Genomic DNA, 21,945 nt, shown 5'->3' with positions numbered 1-21,945 from the left:
ATTAGTAGTGTGAATGATTCACAAGTTAAACCAAAATGATCCTTTTCAAGCAGATGTTCATCTTTTAGATGTCAAGGAAAAACTTAAGGAGAACTTTTATCTCAGCATTTCTGTAAGCAGTTGATTGTGTGGTCTTCTTGACCTATAAATGAATTTTTATTTAAATATAACCATTATTGGATATACACATAATCTTTTTTAAGCTACTGATGTGTTAGTAACTGTTTTTAATCCTGTCTTCATACTAATTATTGATTTAACTAATATACTTGACTACTCATTTTTAGCTGTTAAGTTTTAGGATTTTTCTATGTTTATTGGTCTGAGTTAAAATAATCCCACATCAATCAGATATTTGACAGATAATTAAATTGTTCCTTTGGCCTTTTAAATTTAGCTGTATATGTTTTGAAGATAAGCCTGCCCTGGAATATGAACTCTAACATATGAGATGCACAGGTATCTGCTACTCTAAAGCCCAATTAACCACTGTTTTGTTATTTGGTATTTACCTAAAAGACCTTAGTTAATTTTTATTAAAAAAAGATTTACCTGACCATAAAAATAAATGATATTTTTGTGTGTATGTGTAAAACTCGATAGTATTTGTTTAAGATAAACATTTGCAAGTAATTTATGGAATCATAAACTAGTATGGAAAGAGATGCTTTAATTCATTTTCTAGTTTCTTCCCTTTACAAATGAGGAAGGATCCCCTCCCACATTTGATATTGTTTTATAGCAGTGGTTCTTCACCATCTTTCTGAGGGCTATAGTATTCCTTTTGATATCAGTGCTTCACAGGGGGAAGGAGCACAGTGGGTGTCAGTGGAGGGTGGCAGAGGAGGATCTCCTGTTGTACATTCTACTACTTTACTGCTTCAAAGTACTTTGACTTATAGTTACATTTTATCACCCCAAGGACCTGTGAGGTAGAAATTTTAATTTTGCTGTTAATTTTAATTTTAAGGCTGAGCATGGTGATTCACACCTGTAATCCCGGCACTGTGTGGAGGCTGAGGCAGGAGGATCACTTGAGCCCAGAAGTTAGAGACCAGCCTGGGCAACATAGCATGACTTGTCTCTACAAATAGTTTTAAAATTAGCTGTGCATGGTGGTGCATGTCTGCAGTCCCACTTCTCCAAAGGCTGAGGTGGGAGAATCACTTGAGCCCAGGCAGTTGAGGCTGCAGTGTGCCGTGATTCCACCACTGCACTCCAGCCTGGGCAACAGAACGAGACCTTGTTTCAAAAAAATAAAATTAAAAAAAGAAAAAAAATATGGATATTTATCACAGATAATTGTCAGAGGCCATTAGCCAGTAAGTGGCATGAATAAGACTTGAATTCAGGTTACTTATGACTATACTATACAACTTGGTAAAGGTCAGATATGTTGGTATGGTCAGGCATTGTACAAGAACTCATCATCTGATGCACAGCACCATGCTACTACTTTGGAAAAAGAATGATTTCCTCTGACATTTTTTTGAGCTGTCATTAAAAATTAGACAGAATTGTAATTTCTAAAGCTCTAGTTTTGATTTTCTTTGAAAACCATTTTGATATACAATGTTTATTCAATGACGACAGCTATACAGTCTCTTTTTAAACTTTAGAGGAAGGGTTATTTGAGTTAGAACATCCATTTATTGCTGTCCTGTGGAATACAGTACAGTAGTATTGTGCCTAGAAGATCCCTCTTAGTCAAGGTAAACATGACAGCTGTTAAGAAACCAAAGTGCTTCACTGAAACAAAAAGTACATTTTTTTAAACAAGAGAAAGAAACCAAAGTGAGTGCCTGTCATTTTAGCAGAACATTGATTTAGAAAGATACAGCCATTGTTTCATGAAAACTTTTTTAAATGAAGTAACTCAAATGTGTGGGTTATTCTAAAGCTGTTTTTCATACATTTTTAAATCCCAAAACATTGAGACCAAGCAATTTTATCACTTTGGTTTAGTGTTTTATTTTTTAATTATGAAACTGCTTTGTTATGAAAAGTTTCAAACTTACCTGAAGATTAGAGAAAATAGTATCATGAACACCCATTACCCATCATTCTAATTCAGTTTTATTTGGCTCTTCTTGTTAATTATGAAAGGCTGCTTATAGCAAATGACCAGAATTCTACGGAGCATTAAAACCACTGAATAGGGGAAATCTTGTCACATAAATCTAAATTCTGTGTTCTATATTTGCTTCATAATTCTCTGTGGTGTACCCCATCTCAAATTTGACTGCCTTCTTTTGCACAATTGTGACCAATAATAAAATAAGAAATTCACCCATTATCACTAGCATGTCTGTTTCTCTCTTCAGCAAGTGGGTGCTCTGATTTTGCTGAGTAAACAAGGAGAATCCCGACTTTAGTAGTTTTATTAGTAAAATATGACCGTCTCAGCTTTTTGAAGTGCTCCTTTCTTGCAATTAATTATGGAGTTTGTAGTAAAAGGAGAGAGTAGATTTGTTTTTGCCATTGAGTAACATCTTGAAGAATAGAACGCTGATGATATGTGTTTATTAAAGTCATGTTATTTTGTGATTAATTTCATAAGTCTAAGGAAATAGAATATGTGATAATTCTGTGTTTAAAGGTGAGCAGCCGGGTGCGGTGGCTCACACCTGTAATCCCAGCACTTGGAAGGCTGTGGCAGGTGGATTGCTTGAGCCCAGGAGTTTGAGACCCCAGCCTGGGCAACGTGGTGAAACCCCATCTCTACCAAAAATGCAAAAACTACCCAGTCTCATAACCCAGTCTCAAAATAAATAAATAGATTAAATTAAAAAAAAATTTGACAGCGAGAGATTTGGTATATTAATGCTGTGCCTAAGCCAGTATTCCTAGAACATAAATGAAGAGGCATTGGAATTCTATTACAATTTTTTGATCTGGTTGATATTTATTTTACAGAAAGTTACTTGAAGTAGATCGAGCCTGAATAGAAGCTAATAATAGACCTTTTGTTGAATATAAAAAGAAAACGCATATTGTTCCCTTGCATACAAGACAATGGTTTTCCTGTTGAACATGTATCTGCTGCTTTGAATAATTATTCTAATTTTAACATAATAACAAAGAATAGTAGAATCCATTTTATATATCTGGTTTACAGGTGATGGTTTTGCATGAGCAGCGTGCTTTCAGTTTTCAAAAGATTCATAAACTTGGGTTCATAGAGCTATATAGAGCAAAGATATCACAAATTAGAGCAAATTTTAAGTTGGGTAATACTATCTTTAACCTTTGGGCTTTTAAAAATGTTGGTTATTTCACTCTTATTCCTTTGGAATATTTCTTATTCTTGAATAGCTTCATAACTAAAAACTACCAGAGTTTTCCCTAAAATGTGTTAACTATTAGCGCTCTGATTTTTTTTTCAAGGTTGAAAACCCATACGTTCAGCTAGGTACCACACTTTACTAGGATGTTCTTTACGATTTAAGAACCAATCATTACAGAGTAAAGTGACAGAAATTATTGTGCATCTTGCCCATTCCCCATGTATTTAATGTTGACATAGAGTTAATTATGTTAGAATAGACAGAGTGTTTGTGGGGTGGAGGTGGTGATTTAGGAATCTGAAAATTTCTAAATTATGTACTTGTGCAGATAGAAAAATAAAGCACAAAAGACAATTGGGTTTGATATGTTCTTTGAACAGTATTTTCAGGGAAGATTTATGGTTAATATCTTTCATTATTTTAGTTCTCTAATGAAACCTGCTTTTCCAGGTACAGCTCCCAAGTTATGTCTTGAAAGAATTTCAGGACAAAGCAGTCTTACACATGAGCAATTTTTGATACCTGAAAGTTTGGGGAAATTTAGAAATTCTGCAGTGGTAGCACTGTGTTCTATTTTCAAAGATATAAGACTTATAATTACCTCAACTGTGTGTTGGTCATGATGTGCTGCAGTGAGTGTGTGAGTGTTTCTCCTGGGATTTACCCTACTTTGAAGTTTTAACATTTAGAGAACTTTTCCTTATGGATCTGTTTTTCATGTAATAGCAATATTTTTTTTTTGAATGAAGCAGTCATTAAAATTTATTCAAGGTTGAAAACCCATATGTTGGGCTAGTTTGCACACTTGACTAGGATGTTCTTTACTATTTAAGAACTAACCATTACAGAGTAAAATGATGGAAGCTAGTGCATGTCTGATGCACTAATTTCCATCAGTTATTTTTCTTTGCTACAAATTTGAGTGCTGTTGTTAACTGGAAAATAGATCAGAAAATTTAGTTGTGGATCATTCTAATAATTTTGAGGTCAGATTTCTTAAAGTTTGAATATATATATAATGTTTTGGTGCACTTGAGTTAGGTTGATTTGTTTAATAGATGGTTATTCAAGAAGTTATACTTGTTTGCCTTAGATTCATTTGGTTTTAACTACTTAAAACTCTTCTTTAGGTTCAAAGTACGGAGGGAGAAGCTCCTCATGTTCCAGCCGCTTACCAGCTAGGTCTTACGAAGTCGAAAAGAGGTAAGTGGACCAGTACCCACTAGTTCTGAGCACATTATCAAATATTAGTTGATTTGGAAAAGGGGTTTTATGTATCAGTATTTGTAGTATTTATGAGTGTAAAAAGGTAAAGAACACACAGAGGTAGGCATGATTCATTATTGTTTGATTTAGAACTTTTTTTGTATTTTTTTAAAAGACTTTTAAAAAATTAGTTTGCTAATTAGTTTGCTTATTCTGGAATGACCTCATTACACAATTTTGTGTGCTCTAAGTATTTTACACTATTGCATAAGAGCTAGTTGGGAAGTGATAGAGCAATGGATTAGGACTACCTTTTACATTGTTACGACTGAAAAATATACTGGTATTATCTATCTTTGGTGTTTCACTATATAAATGTAGCTCCTAGGTATAACACATGAATTTTCCTCTAGCAAAAACTACCAATTTTTTAGCAATAGTTAAAGCTAGTTAAATTCAAACTATGGGTTGAAGGTGAGTGGTTGTAGATACTGTTCCTCTCTTAAATTATTAATTATTGACCAAAGAACCTTTGAATCCATTCCTTTCACTTTTAACTTGCAACAACAACAACTACAAAAATGTCTGATGTTTGGATTTACAAAGCTTTTGAGCTTTAGAGAAAGGGAAAGAGGAAGAAGTGAAAATGACCACTGAAGGTAGGACTGTTTATTTTTGAAATTTACACATGCTGAACCACCCTGTTTTTTTTAAACAAAGATTCGTATGTATGTTCCTGGAATAGGAAATTACATGTTTGTTGTCTCCTGATCTCTGAAATTACTTCACAGGAGACAATTTGCATAATTTTTTTTCTTTTATTGCAATATGGTATTAAGAAACAAGAGCTTCACTCTCACTAGGTCACTGCAGATCTGGTTAGACTCAAAAAGAACTTTACTATTTAATTTTCTTCCCCTTGTAAGTTCATAAATTTATGTATGTGTTTCTGAGCTGAGTTCATGGTCATCAAGAAGTCTTTGCTTTAGATGGGTAGACAGGGGATACATTGGAAAAAGCAGCTTGCCATGCATTGAAAGGAGGATAAGAAAACAATAAAATTACTTTAAGGTATTTTAAGAGCAAGATCTCTGTGATAGGAATGATTAGATGTGGTTTATATTCATATCTGGGTTTTTTCCTTTTCTTAGTCAGATTTTTATAAATTAACAGTAAAATGGTTCTGTGTGTCTGTGTGCATGAGAGAGAAGAGAGAACAACATAGTGTTTTCATCATTTTGAAAAGTAGCCTATATCCTATGTAAGTATCTTAGATTGATCATAACTGCAGAGTTAGAAACACTGGTAATATATTTACTTCAAAAGTTTATAAAAATGCATATAGCAGTTTGATAATAGGACTTTTGAAATCAAAACTATCTTAATCTCAAATCCAGTCCAAGATTTACATACTGAAGCCCAGAGAGGTTTAGTGACTTAATGTATGTTACAAGTTAGCATTCGGTAGATATGTTGAGAGAAGTTCAACATTTTTCTTATTAAAGAACATACAATATTTTCTTTAGTCTAGCAGAGAATAGACAGACAGTAGTTCCGTTTCTTTATGATGATACTAGACAAAGTTTCCAGATTTTTTTCTCACTTTAATGTTTCCTCTAACTTTCTAGTTTTTAATTAGAAATCATATATTGTATCTTCAGGACAGAGATCTAATCCTTTTTTATAGTTCCATCTTTTTCTGTTGAGAACTGTGTTTTTGGAAACAGAAATGTCTGACTAAAGAACCTCGATTGTGATTTATGGTTTACAAAATAGTTTCCCCTACATTCTGTTTAGTTTCTGAAGTAGCCCTGTGAGATAGATAGAAGAATTATTATTATCTCATTTTGCAGAGGAGAGAAGCTATTGCTTATGATGAGAAACACAGCAAGAACTTGAACCTAGGCCTCCTTGTTTTACCCATTGCCCCAAACCTGCTCTGAAGTCTAAGCAGTCTACCTGCATTATGACCTAAACTGTGTGTGCTTAGACAGGGCTTAGCAACTGTGAGGTGAACTTGGCACAGACTGTACTCTCTTGCAGATAAAACATACCTTAGCAGAGAGAACCAGTCGGAGCTGCTCACTCTGTCTTCCCTGCACTCTCAGGCACCTGCCCTTGCAGCCAGATAGACAGTTTCACTTCTAAATCATTTAAATGACTGCATTATTCTTTTGTTGCTTTAAGGAAACAGGTATCATTGATTGAGGTCAGCAAACATTTATTGTCAGCTTATTCTAGGTACTGGGATACAAAGAAGAATAGTTTCTGCCTTCAAAAGGCTCACTATCTAGTTTAAAGACATGAAAATACATAATTATAGTGATAACTGCTATAGCGTAAGACGTTAATCATTTTACCATGTAATATAATGCCTTGTCAGTACTGGTGGTAACAGCTTATTGCAGTTCAGTTTCACAAGTATTCCAGTTTACCTAGGCTTATCAAGGATATGGAATAATTCCTTATATTTCATTTTGCAGTCTTGTTACTATCAAAATGATATTACAGAATTATTCTAAATTTTTAATGGGAAAAATTTATTCTATGGAAACTGAGTCAATAGTGGGGTATTTTTCAAACCAAGTTGACTTTAATAGATTTTAAATTTTATTTAATTATATTATCTGGCTCTTTTTCTACGTGGTTCATATCTTAAATGAATATGGTTTTGGTAAACACACTTTATGTAGCCTTTTGCTTTTGAAGTTCTGCAGAACTTTGCTGTCTCTTGAAGCCTCTGCCTTGATGAATGTAGGAACTGTACAGTCTCTCCCATTGTGGTAGTTGTAGCGTGGATGGAATGTGAACATACTTGCTATGCTTAGTTGGCCTTTTTACTTATGTAAAACATTATAGATCATACTAACCAGGAATTAGAATTTTGAGGCAGAAAAATAAGCAGAAAGATTTTATAAGATTAACAATATTATGTTGTAGTTGAACCTATTTGGTTGAGTTTTATGTAATTTTTATGAAAGAATTGTTTCATATCTTATACATTTGCATCATTTAAAACATCATAAAACACCAGAGACATTTAAGTGTGCTTGCATTTCAGATTATTTAATTTATTGGCCTTAATTGTATTTATTTATTTATTTTTATTTTTTATTTTTTTGAGACGGAGTCTTGCTCTGTCACCCAGGCTGGAGTGCAGTGGCATGATCTTGGCTCACTGCAAGCTCTACCTCCCAGGTTCACTCCATTCTCCTGCCTCAGCCTCCCAAGTAGCTGAGACTACAGGTGCCTGCCACCACGCCTAGCTAATTTTTTGTATTTTTAGTACAGACGGGGTTTTACCATATTAGCCAGGATGGTCTCGATCTCCTAACCTCGTGATCTGCCCGCCTCAGCCTCCCAAAGTGCTGGGATTACAGGCATGAGCCACCGCGCCCAGCCCTAACTGTATTTTTTAAATCGGGAAGATAATAGAAATCTTTACACACTATACTCTATATGAACTTCTAAATTTACCTCCTAAATGTCTTTACATATTTACATAATGGAATGGTTTACTTTGGGACTTCTGTTTTTATTAGAGCCATCTTTTACTTCAGTTTTCCTCCAAGGATAAGATATTGATGGGATTTACCAAAATAGATTATAATTAGAGCTTAATTAATGAGCAATACTGAGAGATTCTGATAGAAGATCTGATACAGTTTTTGTGTGAATTTGAGTTACCTCTTGTACTTTGAAGCCATAATTTTGCATAAGTAATGCATATTTTTCTAAGAAGCAGTCAAATATTGTGTGTCTTATATCTTCTGGGAATCGTATATCTGTAGTAATATTGCTCTCAGTAAAGTCTTATTTAGTAGTTTCTTATAGCCACTTTTTTTTATTCATAGATCATCTGTTACGTACTGCAAGTCAGCATTCCGATAGCAGTGGTTTTGCTGAAGATTCTACAGACTGTCTATCTCTTAATCATCTTCAGGTAAAATTTTCTGTTCTAATAGGCACTATGGTTAACTTCCTCATTTTAAGGTGATTTTTCTATTACTATATATTTTAATATTGAGTCTGTATAATCTTTATTTTTCAAGTGACAGAACAGAACTCTTGGCATGTAGATGCTATCTAAGCATTTGACTATAAATTTTAGATTTCATTAATTCTTCTTTCTGAATATGTTTTTAAAAATATCTATCTTCCCTTTAATTTTTGGACCACCAGTAAACAGATTATTGTGATCATTAATCTGTTTTGTCTGTTGTTTTTCTTATTTTTTTAACCATCATTGTATTTCAGTATTTTACAGTAATTGTTTTGCCTATTTAATAACTGACATTAATTGTGGACCTATAGCTTGCTGAGTGTTATACTGATTTTTACACTAGGTTGTGTGAGATAACCCAGAGAACAGGCACATCTTTATCCTCAAGAAGCATATAGTCTATATGTAGAGTACACAGAATGCACATAAAAAGCATTTGAAACATTTTTTAAGCAAATTCTAAAGAAAATTGGGATGAGAAAACTGCCAAAGAGCCTTTAGGAACATAGCATTTAAGGGGTAAACAGACAAGAGTCATATCTAAGGTCACTGAGAAAGGATAATTAAGTGGACAGAAAACACTGGAAGATGGAGGAGAAACTTTCAGAAGGTATGGAAGAAAAGATAGGAATGTTGACTGGTTTTCAAATATGAATGATAGCTTAAGAGTGAGGGGTCTTTTTGTCTTTTTATAATAACATAAAATGACTTGGGGAAGGTGTTCAGCTAAGGGAAATAACTGTAAGAGAAGAATTGATTTAGAAAAATCCAGGATGAAACTGGAGAGATACCCTGGTCTTGGAGAGGATATAATCAGGAGTTTCCTTTCAGAATGGAGAGAAGGAGGGAATGATGGGGAGAGATATAAGGAAGTTTATTGATGTGGGGAAGAATGTTAGGAAGTGTTTGTCCATTTTCTCTGTGAGTCAGTGTGTTGTATTGAAAGGAAAGGGGGAGGTTGTTGGAAAGGGAATTTTAGGAAAACAGTGAAGTTCTGAAATAATCTTTGTGAGAAAGTGAGAGGAAGGAGGGATGTGGTTGCTGCTCAGGAGCAATAAAACAATTTTGAGCAACAGCAGGGCCACAACTGCAGTGGAGACAGTGAAATTATAGAAGTACCATGTTGGTTTGGTATTTTGTTAATGACTGTTCTTACATATATTCTTCATCTTTCCACCTGTTTTCTTTTCACAGGTTCAGGAGTCCTTGCAGGCTATGGGGAGTAGTGCTGATAGTTGTGACAGTGAGACAACAGTTACATCACCTGGTGAAGACCTTGCCACACCAACAGCACAAGACCAGCCTTATTTTAATGAATCAGAGGAGGAGTCTCTCGTCCCTCTTCAGAAGGGACTAGAGAAGGCAGCAGCAGTTGCAGACAAAAGAAAATCAGGTAGCCAGGATTTCCCTCAGTGCAACACCATTGAGAATCCAGGAACTAAACAGTCCACCTGTAGTCCAGGGGATCATGTTACTGAAATTACTGAAGTGGAAGAGGATTTGTTTCCAGCTGAGACGGTAGAGCTACTGAGGGAAGCAAGTGCTGAAAGTGATGTGGATAAAAGCAGTGAATGTGAATTTACTCAGTATACCACACACCATATTCTGAAATCATTGGCTTCTATTGAAGCTAAATGCAGTGATATGAACTCTGAAAATACGACTGGGCCTCCCTCTTCCGTGGACAGAGTTAATACAGCTTTGCAAAGAGCTCAAATGAAGGTTTGCACTCTGTCTAATCAAAGGATAGGGCGTAGCCTGCTAAAATCAAAAGATTTGGTAAAACAAAGGTACTTATTTGCAAAAGCTGGCTATCCTCTGAGAAGGTCTCAGTCTTTACCAACCACCTTATTGAGCCCAGTAAGGGTTGTGTCCTCTGTCAATGTTCGATTATCTCCAGGAAAAGAGACCAGATGCAGCCCACCTTCCTTCACCTATAAGTACACACCTGAAGAGGAGCAGGAATTGGAAAAGGGGGTGATGGAACACGATGGTCAGTCTTTAGTTAAATCGACCATTTTCATCTCTCCATCATCTGTGAAGAAAGAAGCCCCCCAGCGTGAGGCGCCGCGGGTGGAGGAATGCCATCATGGAAGGACTCCTATCTGTTCACGTCTTGCTCCACCACCAATGTCTCAGTCTACCTGCTCCCTTCATTCCATCCACTCTGAGTGGCAAGAAAGGCCCCTGTGTGAGCACACAAGAACTCTGAGCACTCACAGTGTTCCCAACATATCAGGGGCTACTTGTAGTGCCTTCGCTTCCCCTTTCGGGTGTCCTTATTCACATAGACATGCCACCTACCCTTACCGAGTGTGCTCTGTGAATCCTCCTTCAGCCATAGAAATGCAGTTGCGAAGAGTATTACATGATATTAGAAACTCACTGCAGAATCTTTCACAGGTATGAGAAAAAGTATATCTTTATTAGCTTTTTTCTTTTACTGCTCTGAGCACTTTTTAATTCACAGAGAAGCTAAGACACATCAAGTATGAACTACCTCAGCTTTATTTTCTGATATGTCTAAACTTATCTGCATCTGCCTTCCTTTTCTATCTTCCCTCCTGTTTCAAGGCAGAAGCTGTAACTAACCCTGATCAAAGTCAGTTTCTCTGCTTATAAGTCGGTCTCCTTTCCAAGAGGAGAGATTTTGCTCGTTAAGTATCCTCCCATTTTTAGTCTATCATCCATTGTCTTTGTTTTAGTCTAGAATCTTTTGTCATTTCTTTATTAAAAAATCTTCCCTCTTAAAGTTCTTTCTCTCTGCTGTTTGAACATGTTGACTACCTTTTCCTTTTCCAAGTTTTCTCCCTGTTGGCTTCTGTGGCACCACGTTCTCCTGGTTCTGTTCGTAGCTCTCTGACTAAGCTTTCCCCTTCACCTACTGACGCTCGTTGCTGTGCACAGAGTTAGTCTACTTCCAGGGGACTCAAAGACTGGAACTACTCCAGACCAGAAAATAACAAATCAGGTAAAGTGTGAATTTGATTTAAAATGCTGTGTATGTCTTGTCACTTTTAAAGTCATTCTCAGATTTGTTAGTGGACTGGAAATAATTTTTCCAAAAAAGTTTTGAAAATAAGTACGTCATCTTCAGTTTTGCCTTTTACATTTTCTTGAACATTCTCTCTGAACGAATCATATTTAGACAATTGAGGGACGGAAGAAAATGGCAGTGTAATATAGTCATGACAGCATTCAACAAAGAGTCAGGAGGCCTAGAATGAATGTAATAGTCCTCTTACCATGACATAGTAGACAGGGAGCCACTTGGAAAGTAAAAATCAAAGGTGTAACTTCTCAAGTTATAATAAGATATACCTTCTCTTAACTGTAAGTTTTATCCTCATGACAATTGTCCCCTAACAGCTTTCTGTTTAAACAGAATGTGGGTGTTTCTTGTTCCTCCTTACAAAATATAGTTCTGTCTGTAATGGAGATGTTTAACCTTGCAGCTGTAATTATGTCAAGCTGGGGTTTTCCAGGGCCCTGTCCACCAGTACCGTGGTGCATCTTTCTTTCTAGGCCACCTTGTTCTTCTGCTCCAGCTGTGGTCTCTTTCTCCTGGATGTCCCAGCAATAGCTCAGCTAATAAATCTCCCCATGCCCACCCCAGCCTACTCTAGTGGACAGATGCTTTCTATGATGTGGTGGTCTCTGACTACCTCTCCAGCCTCATTCCTTAGCTGTAGGACTGTGCACAGGGCTCTAACCAGTTGTGTGTTCTTAGGTATCTGCACATGCTGATTTTTTGTTTTGTTTTGTTTTTTTAAAATAAAAAGATGAAGTTTCTGTTTGTCGCCCACGTGGAGTGCTGGAGACAGTGGTGTGATCATGGCTCCGTGCAGCCTTGAACTCCTGGGCTCAAGTGATCCCCCTGCCTTGGCCTCCCAAAGTACTGGGACTACAAGCCCCCCCTCCATTTTTTTTTTTTAACCTAGATCACCCAGCCTTTGCCTTTCTTTGCATAATCAAGCCCTATTTACTGTTAAGGCTAAGTTCAAGTAGTGTTAACACTTTTGGGAAAGTTCATGTAATCTGAATTTTTTTGTGTCCATCATAGCACTCCTTCCACAGTATTAGAATTTTTAAAAAACTTCCTTTATTTTTCCTTACACTATGAGAACACCTGAAGGTTGGGAATACCTTTTATGTTTTTATTTCACTGCCTAAAATAGTGGCATATAGGAAATGCTCAGATGACTGAGAAAGACGACATTGATTGCTTGCTCTCCAGCAGAATTAATAATCACTATAATCTCATGATGATATTTGCAATGGCTTCTACATTTTTGCATTTTGATTTTGTTTTTTTTTACTTTTGCAAGGCAAGAGGGAAGTCCCGAAAGAAATAGATGTGAACTATGTATGTTCCTTCGCCTCCTGCTCCCACATAGATTGACTTATACCCGGAACAGCTAGCAGTAATAGGTGTCATTGGGAACTGATTCCTTTTTTCTTGCTTACAATATGAAGGTTTTTTGGATCCTTTTGTCTTAAAGAGAAAAATATATAGGCCCCAAATTCTGCCTTTTAACCCCTTGATTTGGAAGTATTCACTTTAACATTGATTTTAATCCTACTTTTACTTTTTTGAAGTACCCTATGATGAGAGGACCTGATCCTGCTGCTGCTCCATATAGTACTCAGAAATCATCTGTTCTACCTCTTTATGAAGTAAGTTCTTTCTTACATCTTTGTGTTCCAAAATTATTTGTAGAATTTAGAAGTGTAATTTTGTTATATTGCATTCTAGAATACTTTTCAGGAGCTCCAGGTAATGAGGCGGAGCCTGAATTTGTTTAGAACACAAATGATGGATTTAGAATTGGCAATGCTGCGTCAGCAAACCATGGTTTATCATCATATGACTGAGGAGGAGAGGTAAAAGTTCATTTCGTCTTAGCACACCTCAAAAAGCTTTTCATTCAGTCTTTTCAACTTACATTTTTTTAAAATTATGTTTTGATTCTACTGCTGTGTACCTTGTATCTGTTTGGTGAACCAGTGTAGATAAAATTAGTCATAGATAGTGTTTTACTAAGTAAACTTGCCTTCAGTATCCTAAGGGTGGTTGTAACCTGCTTTCCCATGTTTGAGATACTTGTGAGAGGATAGGGGAAGAAAGACCAATGTCCTTGTGGATATACCTATTGTAGTTGATATTGTTCTAATTTCTAGAACCTGAGATTTCCGTACCTTCTGTTAGCGTATAGTAGTTGTTGAAAGATTTATGATTAGGAATCTCCAAACTGCATTTTTCAAACTTTGTGCCCTTCACCATACCAATAGGTTTGAAGTTGATCAGCTCCAGGGTTTGAGAAATTCAGTCCGAATGGAACTTCAGGACCTGGAACTGCAGCTGGAGGAGCGCCTGCTGGGCCTGGAGGAGCAGCTTCGTGCTGTGTGTATGCCTTCACCCTTCCGCTCCTCCGCACTCATGGTATGCTACCTGGAGGGTGGTTGGAGTTTTCACCAAAGGTTTATTTATAATGTTCCAATAATTTAGGACTTGTGCCTTCATTTCAAGTCATTTATTTTAATCGTATTAAAAGCATGCATACTGTTTAAGGAGCTTTCCCACAAATCAGTTGAATGTACAATTTGTAATAATTGTCATAAATAGTATATTTAGAAATATGTTGGAAATTTTTAATGATAAATTTTAATAATAGGAAAGAAGAAGGGTTAACACAAAAGTTGAGGGTTTTTAAAGGAAAAATGATAGTGAATTAACATGTGACTAATGTAAATTTTAATTGTTGCATATAACTGCAGAGAACACAGATGCATATTTTGCTAAGTTTTTCTTTCTTTCATGCCTTTAAATAAAAAGTATTCCTTTTAAACTTTTCTTTATTTTGGATTCTTTTCCATTTGTTTTTAAAGGAATCAAATGATACCTGTATATTTTCATATATATATATATATATATAATATACACACACATATATATAGTTTCCTAAATATATAGATATATATCCAAGAGAATAAAAAGAAACATGTTTTTGTACCACTTTTCATAATTCTGTTTCTTTCCATGACATTTGAACTTCAACAGTTGTATTCTTATTTTTGCAAATATCTTTGAAGTTGTAGAATATGTTGCTTTGAAATGCTGAAATAGTGAATTATTCTTTGTTACCTTAACAATGTATTTGATTTTGTTAAAAAGAAATGGATGAATATACACACATACAATTATGTGTGTATATACTATAAATGAAGTAGAATAAACATTTGTGTATAAACACACATATATGTATAGCGTAGACTAAGGATGTTCTATATTGCTAATGAATGTAGTTTTCAACATGGTTTTGATTTATCATTCTGAGAAGTGTATGTTGGTGACAGGGAGAACTAGAACATCCTCTTTACATATTGTATCAGTTTTAACTCACAATAATGGATTTTATGGGATCTGTGACACTCGAGGGTAACCTTTGTGACATAAAGGGATGCTTCCAGGCACTAATTAGCCAATTAATTTTATTATGAAAGTCTTGCAATTTGAAAAAATATATATGTACATTATAATTATATATGCATGTATATATTTATACACACACATATACATATACATATATATATATATATATTGTTCTTACCTTTTCAGGGAATGTGTGGCAGTAGAAGCGCTGATAACTTGTCATGCCCTTCTCCATTGAACGTAATGGAACCAGTAAGCTTCTTTCCTCTTAAATCACTGGGGAAGGGAATGATACAACATTTCAGACACATAGTTTCCCTAGTTTAGATGAAATATATGCTTGTTTTAAATACATAATTTCATAAATTATAGTTGATTGAAAGTGACTTTCACCTTTGAAAGTCCATTGCATTGCTGTCTGAAGCCACTAGAAAGCCACCTGAATTGCAATAGTGATTTATCTTTCTGACTAAAGGAGGTAATGCACCATAAAAACCATGTACAGTGGCTCATGCCTATAATCCCAGCACTTTATTTAAGTGGTTGAGGTGGAAGGATTGCTTCAAGCCAGGAGTTTGAGACCAGCCTAGTCAACAAAACGAGACCCTTTCTCTACAGAAAATTTAGAAATCAGCCAGGCATGGTGATATGTGCCTGTAGTCCCAGGTACTCAGGAGGCTGCGGTGGGAGGATCGCTTGAGGCCAGGAGCTCAAGGCTACAGTGAGCTATGATTGTGCCACTGCACTCCAGCCTGGGTAACAGAGCAAGACCCTGTCTTTAAAAAATAATAGGCCAGGTGTGGTGGCTCATGCCTGTAATCCCAGCATTTTGGGAGGCTGAGGCAAGTGGATCACCTGAGGTCAAGAGTTGAAGACCAGCCTGACCAACATGGTGAAACCCCATCTCTACTAAAATACAAAAATTAGCTGGGCATGGTGGCAGGCATCTGTAATCCCAGCTACTTGGGAGGCTGAGACAGGAGATTCGCTTGAACCCGGGAGGCGGAGGTTGCAGTGAGCTGAGATCAAGCCATTGCACTCCAGCCTGGTGACAGAGTGAGACTCCATCTCAAAAAAAAAAAAAAATTGATTTTTAATTTACACTTCAGGAGAAATATGCTTTCACGGCATGATCCTGGGTTCTTTAGGTAGTTAGAGCTGTAACATGACCACGTTTTTAACAGAAATCTGGCTTTATTGTGTTAGACAGATTGGTTCATTTGGGGGCAAAAGCACTATGAGTAACTATTTTTCACTAGTTACTCTTCCTTACAGTGATTTGGACACCTTGGTGGTAACAAGTAAAATTTCATCCTACTATGTATTCTGTTTACCTGTTTTGTTGCTTCATCTCAATAGGAATTTAAATTTTACTTCCATTTTTGCAAATAAAATTGAGTAGTTACTAAAATAATGGGATAGATTTATGTCTTTACAAATTACATGATTTTAGGCAATAATAACAACCAGGACTTTAACCTTTTTAGCTACCAATCTTAATTGCAAGAGAGAAGAATAACATTCTTTTATGATCTCCAGGTCACTGAGCTGATGCAGGAGCAGTCATACCTGAAGTCTGAATTGGGCCTGGGACTTGGAGAAATGGGATTTGAAATTCCTCCCGGAGAAAGCTCAGAATCTGTTTTTTCCCAAGCAACATCAGAATCATCTTCTGTATGTTCTGGTCCATCTCATGCTAACAGAAGAACTGGAGTACCTTCTACTGCCTCAGTGGGCAAACCCAAAACCCCATTAGTGGCAAGGAAGAAAGTATTCCGAGCATCGGTGGCTCTAACGCCAACAGCTCCTTCTAGAACAGGCTCTGTGCAGACACCTCCAGATTTGGAAAGTTCTGAGGAAGTTGATGCAGCTGAAGAAGCCCCAGAAGTTGTAGGACCTAAATCTGAAGTGGAAGAAGGGCATGGAAAACTCCCATTAATGCCAGCTGCTGAGGAAATGCATAAAAATGTGGAGCCAGATGAGTTGCAGCAAGTCATACGGGAGGTGGGTAAAACTGTGTTTAATTCATTTATTTGGAGGTGTATGTTAGAGGAGATTTTGTTTGAGTATTAATTATTTATAGGATGTTCTTTTGATTCACTATGCAATAATTTTCACAGAGCTTTTAAATTAGTTTTTCTGTTGATCATGTGTCAATTAAGATATATTTGTAATGGCATTTCTGCAAATTTCATACTCTAATGTGAAATAATTATAATTCTCTGTGTTCACTATGGTGAAAAAGATGTGTGAAGGACTCAAAATAAACATGACATACTCTTTGGACCTCTTGTTTCCACATCTACAAAATGAAGAATTACAGTTTAGATCTCTTTGAGGAATAAAAGCTGCATTTTATAGCTGGACGTGGTGGCGTGCGCCTGTAGTCCCAGCTACTCGGGAGGCTGGGGCAGGAGAATCGCTTGAACCTGGGAGGCAGAGGTTGCGGTGAGCCAAGGTCACACCAATGCACTCCAGCCTGGGCAGCAGAGCGAGACTCCATCTCAAAAAAAAAAGAAACTGCATTTTATAATTTCAATTGATATGAGAAAATGATTTTGTGATTTTAATAAGTATAGATTGATTTGGTTTGGTGTTTTTTGTTCAAAAATCAAAATATACTAAGAAAAGAGGGTTTGCCCTAGGTGATAGCAGCACAAGAACTTGAAGAATTACCATAGTTATGGATGACCAAAAGAACTGTAAAAGAAAATTACATATGATTAGTAGTGAAAGTTCAAAAGTTGAGAAAATTCGTAAAATAAATGTTTTTTTGCACTGAGATCAGGTAATAGGAAGGAATAGAATATATCGTTTAAACAGCTCAATGCAATTATCTCTGTTTACCTAGTATTCTGTGGAGTAAATTGTACATAAGCAAATGTGAAATTTGCTGTATATGCAGTTTTCTAGTATTTCAGTCATGTTGAATCAAATCACATTTTCAAAACAAGCATTATAGCAGAAGACTTCATGTCTGTAATTTATTTTCATGGTATGACTCTACCAACTAAATGTTTAAAAGGTCTTAATTCTATAAATTTATTTTCCTACAAGTGTAATTATTTTTGTAAGTTGGTTGTGGCAGCCTAATGTTTAGCAAACTCAGCATTCACCCTACTCAGTCAGGTGTGTCTATGATTAATAATCCATTCCTGTTTACATATTTTATATCAAAGATCAGTTTTTGAGTGAAATTATGTAATTATTCTTCTCCATACTGTATTTGCTAACTGAGGAAGCGGGTTTTAAGTTAACTTTTTTTTTTTGTAGAAATGTAATGTTTTTGTTCCCCTTAGCTTGCTTTGGTATGAAAGTTTTCTTTGAAAACTTTATATTGCTCTTTTAGCACAAATACTCCATTCAATGCACACTTGAATCCTCATTTTTAGAATTTTAATGGCCTGATATGTCCTGTAGGTGATTTCCTAAGAATAAAGTGTTCATTTCAGACTAGAACATTGATTCTTTGGCTTATAAGACATAGCGTAGAGAAAAGTTAGTTATTCTAGGCTGCCTTGGTCCTAGAGAATTAATCATTTAAAAGAACCTCTCATTAAATATGAAAGATTTTATAATTTGCAGACACTTAAACTGGCATGCAAGGCAAATGTTCAAATAATTTTTCAGAATTTGTTATTTAAACCATTAATTAGAAACTACTTAGTTCTGAATTTGGCATAGGTTTGAGGAAGTTGGGTTTAACATTTATTCTTTTACTGTCTACAAAGGACCTACCCAGCAAAATATGTATAGATCAAACAAGGCATAAGAGGAGTATTGTTGTACTTAAGAAAACAAATTATTTTGAAGTACTTTAAAAGCACATTTAATAGATAAATTAGTTTAAGGCCAGTTATACTTTAAAAAATAATTTATGTTAATATTCTCTTAGTTACAATAGTTTTCTGTTTATAAAGTATTTAAAATTTAGGTTGGTTTTTATTCCAGTCATTCAAATTGGTAACCTTTTTACCTAAATACATACTGTACTAAATTCCAATTTTTTAAAATCTTGATGTACAGCTACCAAGAAAATTAAATTAGATTCTGTCTTCCTAGCAGATCTGAGCCCCTAATCCCATTAACAAAGCCACCATTCAGGAAGGCAAGATTTAATCTTGGGTTGAACAGTTTTGCAGGTGAGGATTAAGCATGTTTGGCAGGCACTTTCAGGAAAGTTTTCTTACTGCATTCATGGATGCATGAAAACAATGGTATCTGTCAGGCCTTTGTTTCTTTCGTTGTACCATTAAGTGAGGTTTTTAAGAAGAGGGTTTTCATCATTTATAATGTGTTAATACAGTAGAATTCTTTTTTTGAAGGACAACATTGAAAGTCTTTTCAGACAAATATTTAATACACTAATTACATAGCTAAACTTTTGTCATTTAAAGATACCTCTTTTCTGCATGTGCATTGTACTAGGAAAAAAGTACACACTGTCTTAAAATTTGCCCAAGTCATCTGTGATGTATGTGATCAGTGGCCTGAAACTGTTTGCAGTTACTTTAAAAATGTATAAATGTGTGTAAATAAAAAGATTACTTAATAGGATGAATGAATACATGCCCACAGAAGCCAATTCAGCAAAATTAAATGTCAAGGAGTAAACATAGATTGCTTTGTGTTTAGAGAGTTCTTTGTTAGTTGGAGTTCATAGACTTGATTCATGCCTTTTGGGATCTTTATTAGAGCACGTCTGACATTAATACCCATGTATTTTGGTAAATACACAGCTTGCTCATGTGTTCTTATGGAAATTTCTTTTAGTGATCACTTGTTGTAATAGCTGCCACTTAGTAGGCACTCAATAAGTGCATAATAAGTAGATGTGTTCCCCCATACTTCAGACTTGTAGTCAGTCTTCTTGTATTGTCGATGAGCATGACTTTCTCAATCTCAGGTAGTCTGTATTTAGCCCACATTTTTTTTGGAAATTGTGCTCATAAAGGTAATTTTACCATCCATCCCAGGGGAGTTTCCTCACTTCTAATCCTTCCAACCTCTCCGTAGCATGGGAGACTTTAGAACTAAATTATTTGTTCATACATTTATTCATTCAATAAATTAATAAAAACATTGTATCATTTTCAGGGCCATTTTATCTGTAGTCTGCTTTTGTTTTTCTGCTTTCTCTTCCTTTTTGTGTCTGATATTGTCTCTCACGCTTGTGCTTTCTCACTCTGTCATTGATTCATTCATTCAGACACTTACTGATTTCTTACTGTATGCTGAGATACACTGATAAATGAGACCTGACCTGCTCGCTGAAGGAGCTCACAGTACACCTTCCATCTGACCTCACCCTTCCTATTCTGATTCCCTTCTGCTCTCTAGAGGGAAGTGTCTTGGCAGTCAGGCTCCATTATACTCCCCTCTTATTTGAGACTGTCTTGCTACAGAGTTTTCTATATCCGCTATCATCTGAAATTGTTCTTTCTTTCTTGTGACATACCATGTAAAAGCTGCCATTCTCTGAGAATTTTGTCCCACACTAGTCTCTCATTTATCAAAATTTTTTCTGTTCTTATGTCATTAATGAATCAATAAATTATTTTTCCTTTAGTATTTTATGAAACCGACCAGGTGCGGTGGCTCACGTCTGTAATCACAGCACTTTGGGAGGCCGAAGTGGGCGGATCACCTGAGGTCAGGAGTTCGAGACCAGCCTGGCCAACATGGTGAAACCCCATCTCTGCTAAAAATACAAAAATTAGCCAGGTGTGGTGGTAATCCCAGCTATGCAGGAGGCTGAGGCAGGAGAATTACTTGAACCTGGGAGGCAGAGGTTGCAGTGAGCTGAGATTGTGCCCCTACACTCCAATCTGGATGACACAGCAAGACTCTATCTCAAAAATAAATAAATAAGAAAGATATTTTATGAAACATTATTCATTTTGTGTCCACTGAGATTATATCATGCTTGATGGTAGAGATTCTTTTACACTTTACTCCAATAATGCCTGTCTCCCAAAAAAGATTGGCACACATTTCTGGTTTGTCAAGAATACATTTTGGCGGCCGGGCGCGGTGGCTCACGCCTGTAACCCAGCACTTTCGGAGGCCAAGGTGGGCGGATCATGAGGTCAGGAGATAGAGACTATCCTGGCTAACGCGGTGAAACCCCGTCTCTACTAAAAATACAAAAAATTAGCCGGGCATGGTGGCAGGCGCCTGTAGTCCCAGCTACACAGGAGGCGGAGGCAGGAGAATGGCGTGAACCCAGGAGGCGGAGTTTGCAGTGAGCCGAGATTGTGCCACTCTACTCCAGCCTGGGTGACAGAGCGAGACTCCGTCTCAAAAAAAAAAAAAAAGAAGAATACATTTTGGCTAGTTTGTTTTTTGAGTGATGAAGAATAATGAGATATAATAAAATGACCATATTGCATTGGTAGCAGGACTGGAAAGACTATACTCATTGTTGTGAATATAGATTTGCAGTGGTCCCAATTCAGTATATTGTATTTCTGTTTATATACTGTGACTAAGAGATTCTGGTTTTTATAATATTTGTATCCAACACATACTTGTTTGAAAAGTAAATCTGAAGTGCTGTATGCTTCAAAATCTTTTGATGTCGTTTAAAGTTTAGAAATATTGATAAAAGGTAAAGTGAAAAGCTTATAGTATTTAAATATATTCCAGTACAGATGGTTGGTAGCTAAGGAGTGTTTTGTTTCTTTAAATAACTGTATAAATCTATGTATTGTGTACCAATTTTGCATGATAGACTAATACAGATCCATTTTTGGAAAGATTATAGTTAAGATGTGTTTGAGATGTACTTAGGAACATTTTAGGAAATAAATCAATTTGGCTGACAGGAAACTGGAAATGTAGCATTTTTAAAAGCTTGTTGAGAGTATCTCAAGTGCTTATTTGGGAACACATTATCATTTTATGTCAAGAAATACACATTTATAGCTTTCACAAAGGGCTATTTAAAAGTGATGCTGTATCATTAGAGAGAAAAGGTGGAGATAGGCATATGTAAGTGTTTGGACATCTGTAGA

General features: G+C 36.0%; 1 protein-coding gene across 6 annotated transcripts in view; it reads left to right on the top strand.

Moving 5' to 3' along the window:
* Positions 1 to 21,945, top strand: part of ITPRID2 (ITPR interacting domain containing 2) — a 38,743-nt gene that overhangs the window by 13,804 nt on the left and 2,994 nt on the right. For 3 of the 6 annotated variants that reach the window (XM_032755234.2, XM_032755228.2, XM_058440523.1), the window contains exons 9-16: positions 4,418 to 4,490; positions 8,348 to 8,436; positions 9,691 to 10,899; positions 13,096 to 13,173; positions 13,253 to 13,380; positions 13,789 to 13,939; positions 15,116 to 15,181; positions 16,469 to 16,933. In XM_032755234.2, the coding sequence (XP_032611125.1) occupies positions 4,418 to 4,490; positions 8,348 to 8,436; positions 9,691 to 10,899; positions 13,096 to 13,173; positions 13,253 to 13,380; positions 13,789 to 13,939; positions 15,116 to 15,181; positions 16,469 to 16,933 (2,259 nt within the window). The remainder of the gene's footprint in view (positions 1 to 4,417; positions 4,491 to 8,347; positions 8,437 to 9,690; positions 10,900 to 13,095; positions 13,174 to 13,252; positions 13,381 to 13,788; positions 13,940 to 15,115; positions 15,182 to 16,468; positions 16,934 to 21,945) is intronic. The other 3 variants (XM_032755229.2, XM_032755230.2, XM_032755231.1) reach the window with 3 other exon arrangements.

Source organism: Hylobates moloch, unplaced genomic scaffold (assembly GCF_009828535.3).
Source record: "Hylobates moloch isolate HMO894 unplaced genomic scaffold, HMol_V3 SCAFFOLD_1, whole genome shotgun sequence".
NCBI lineage: Eukaryota > Metazoa > Chordata > Mammalia > Primates > Hylobatidae > Hylobates > Hylobates moloch.
This window is presented reverse-complemented; position numbering and strand designations above follow the sequence as displayed.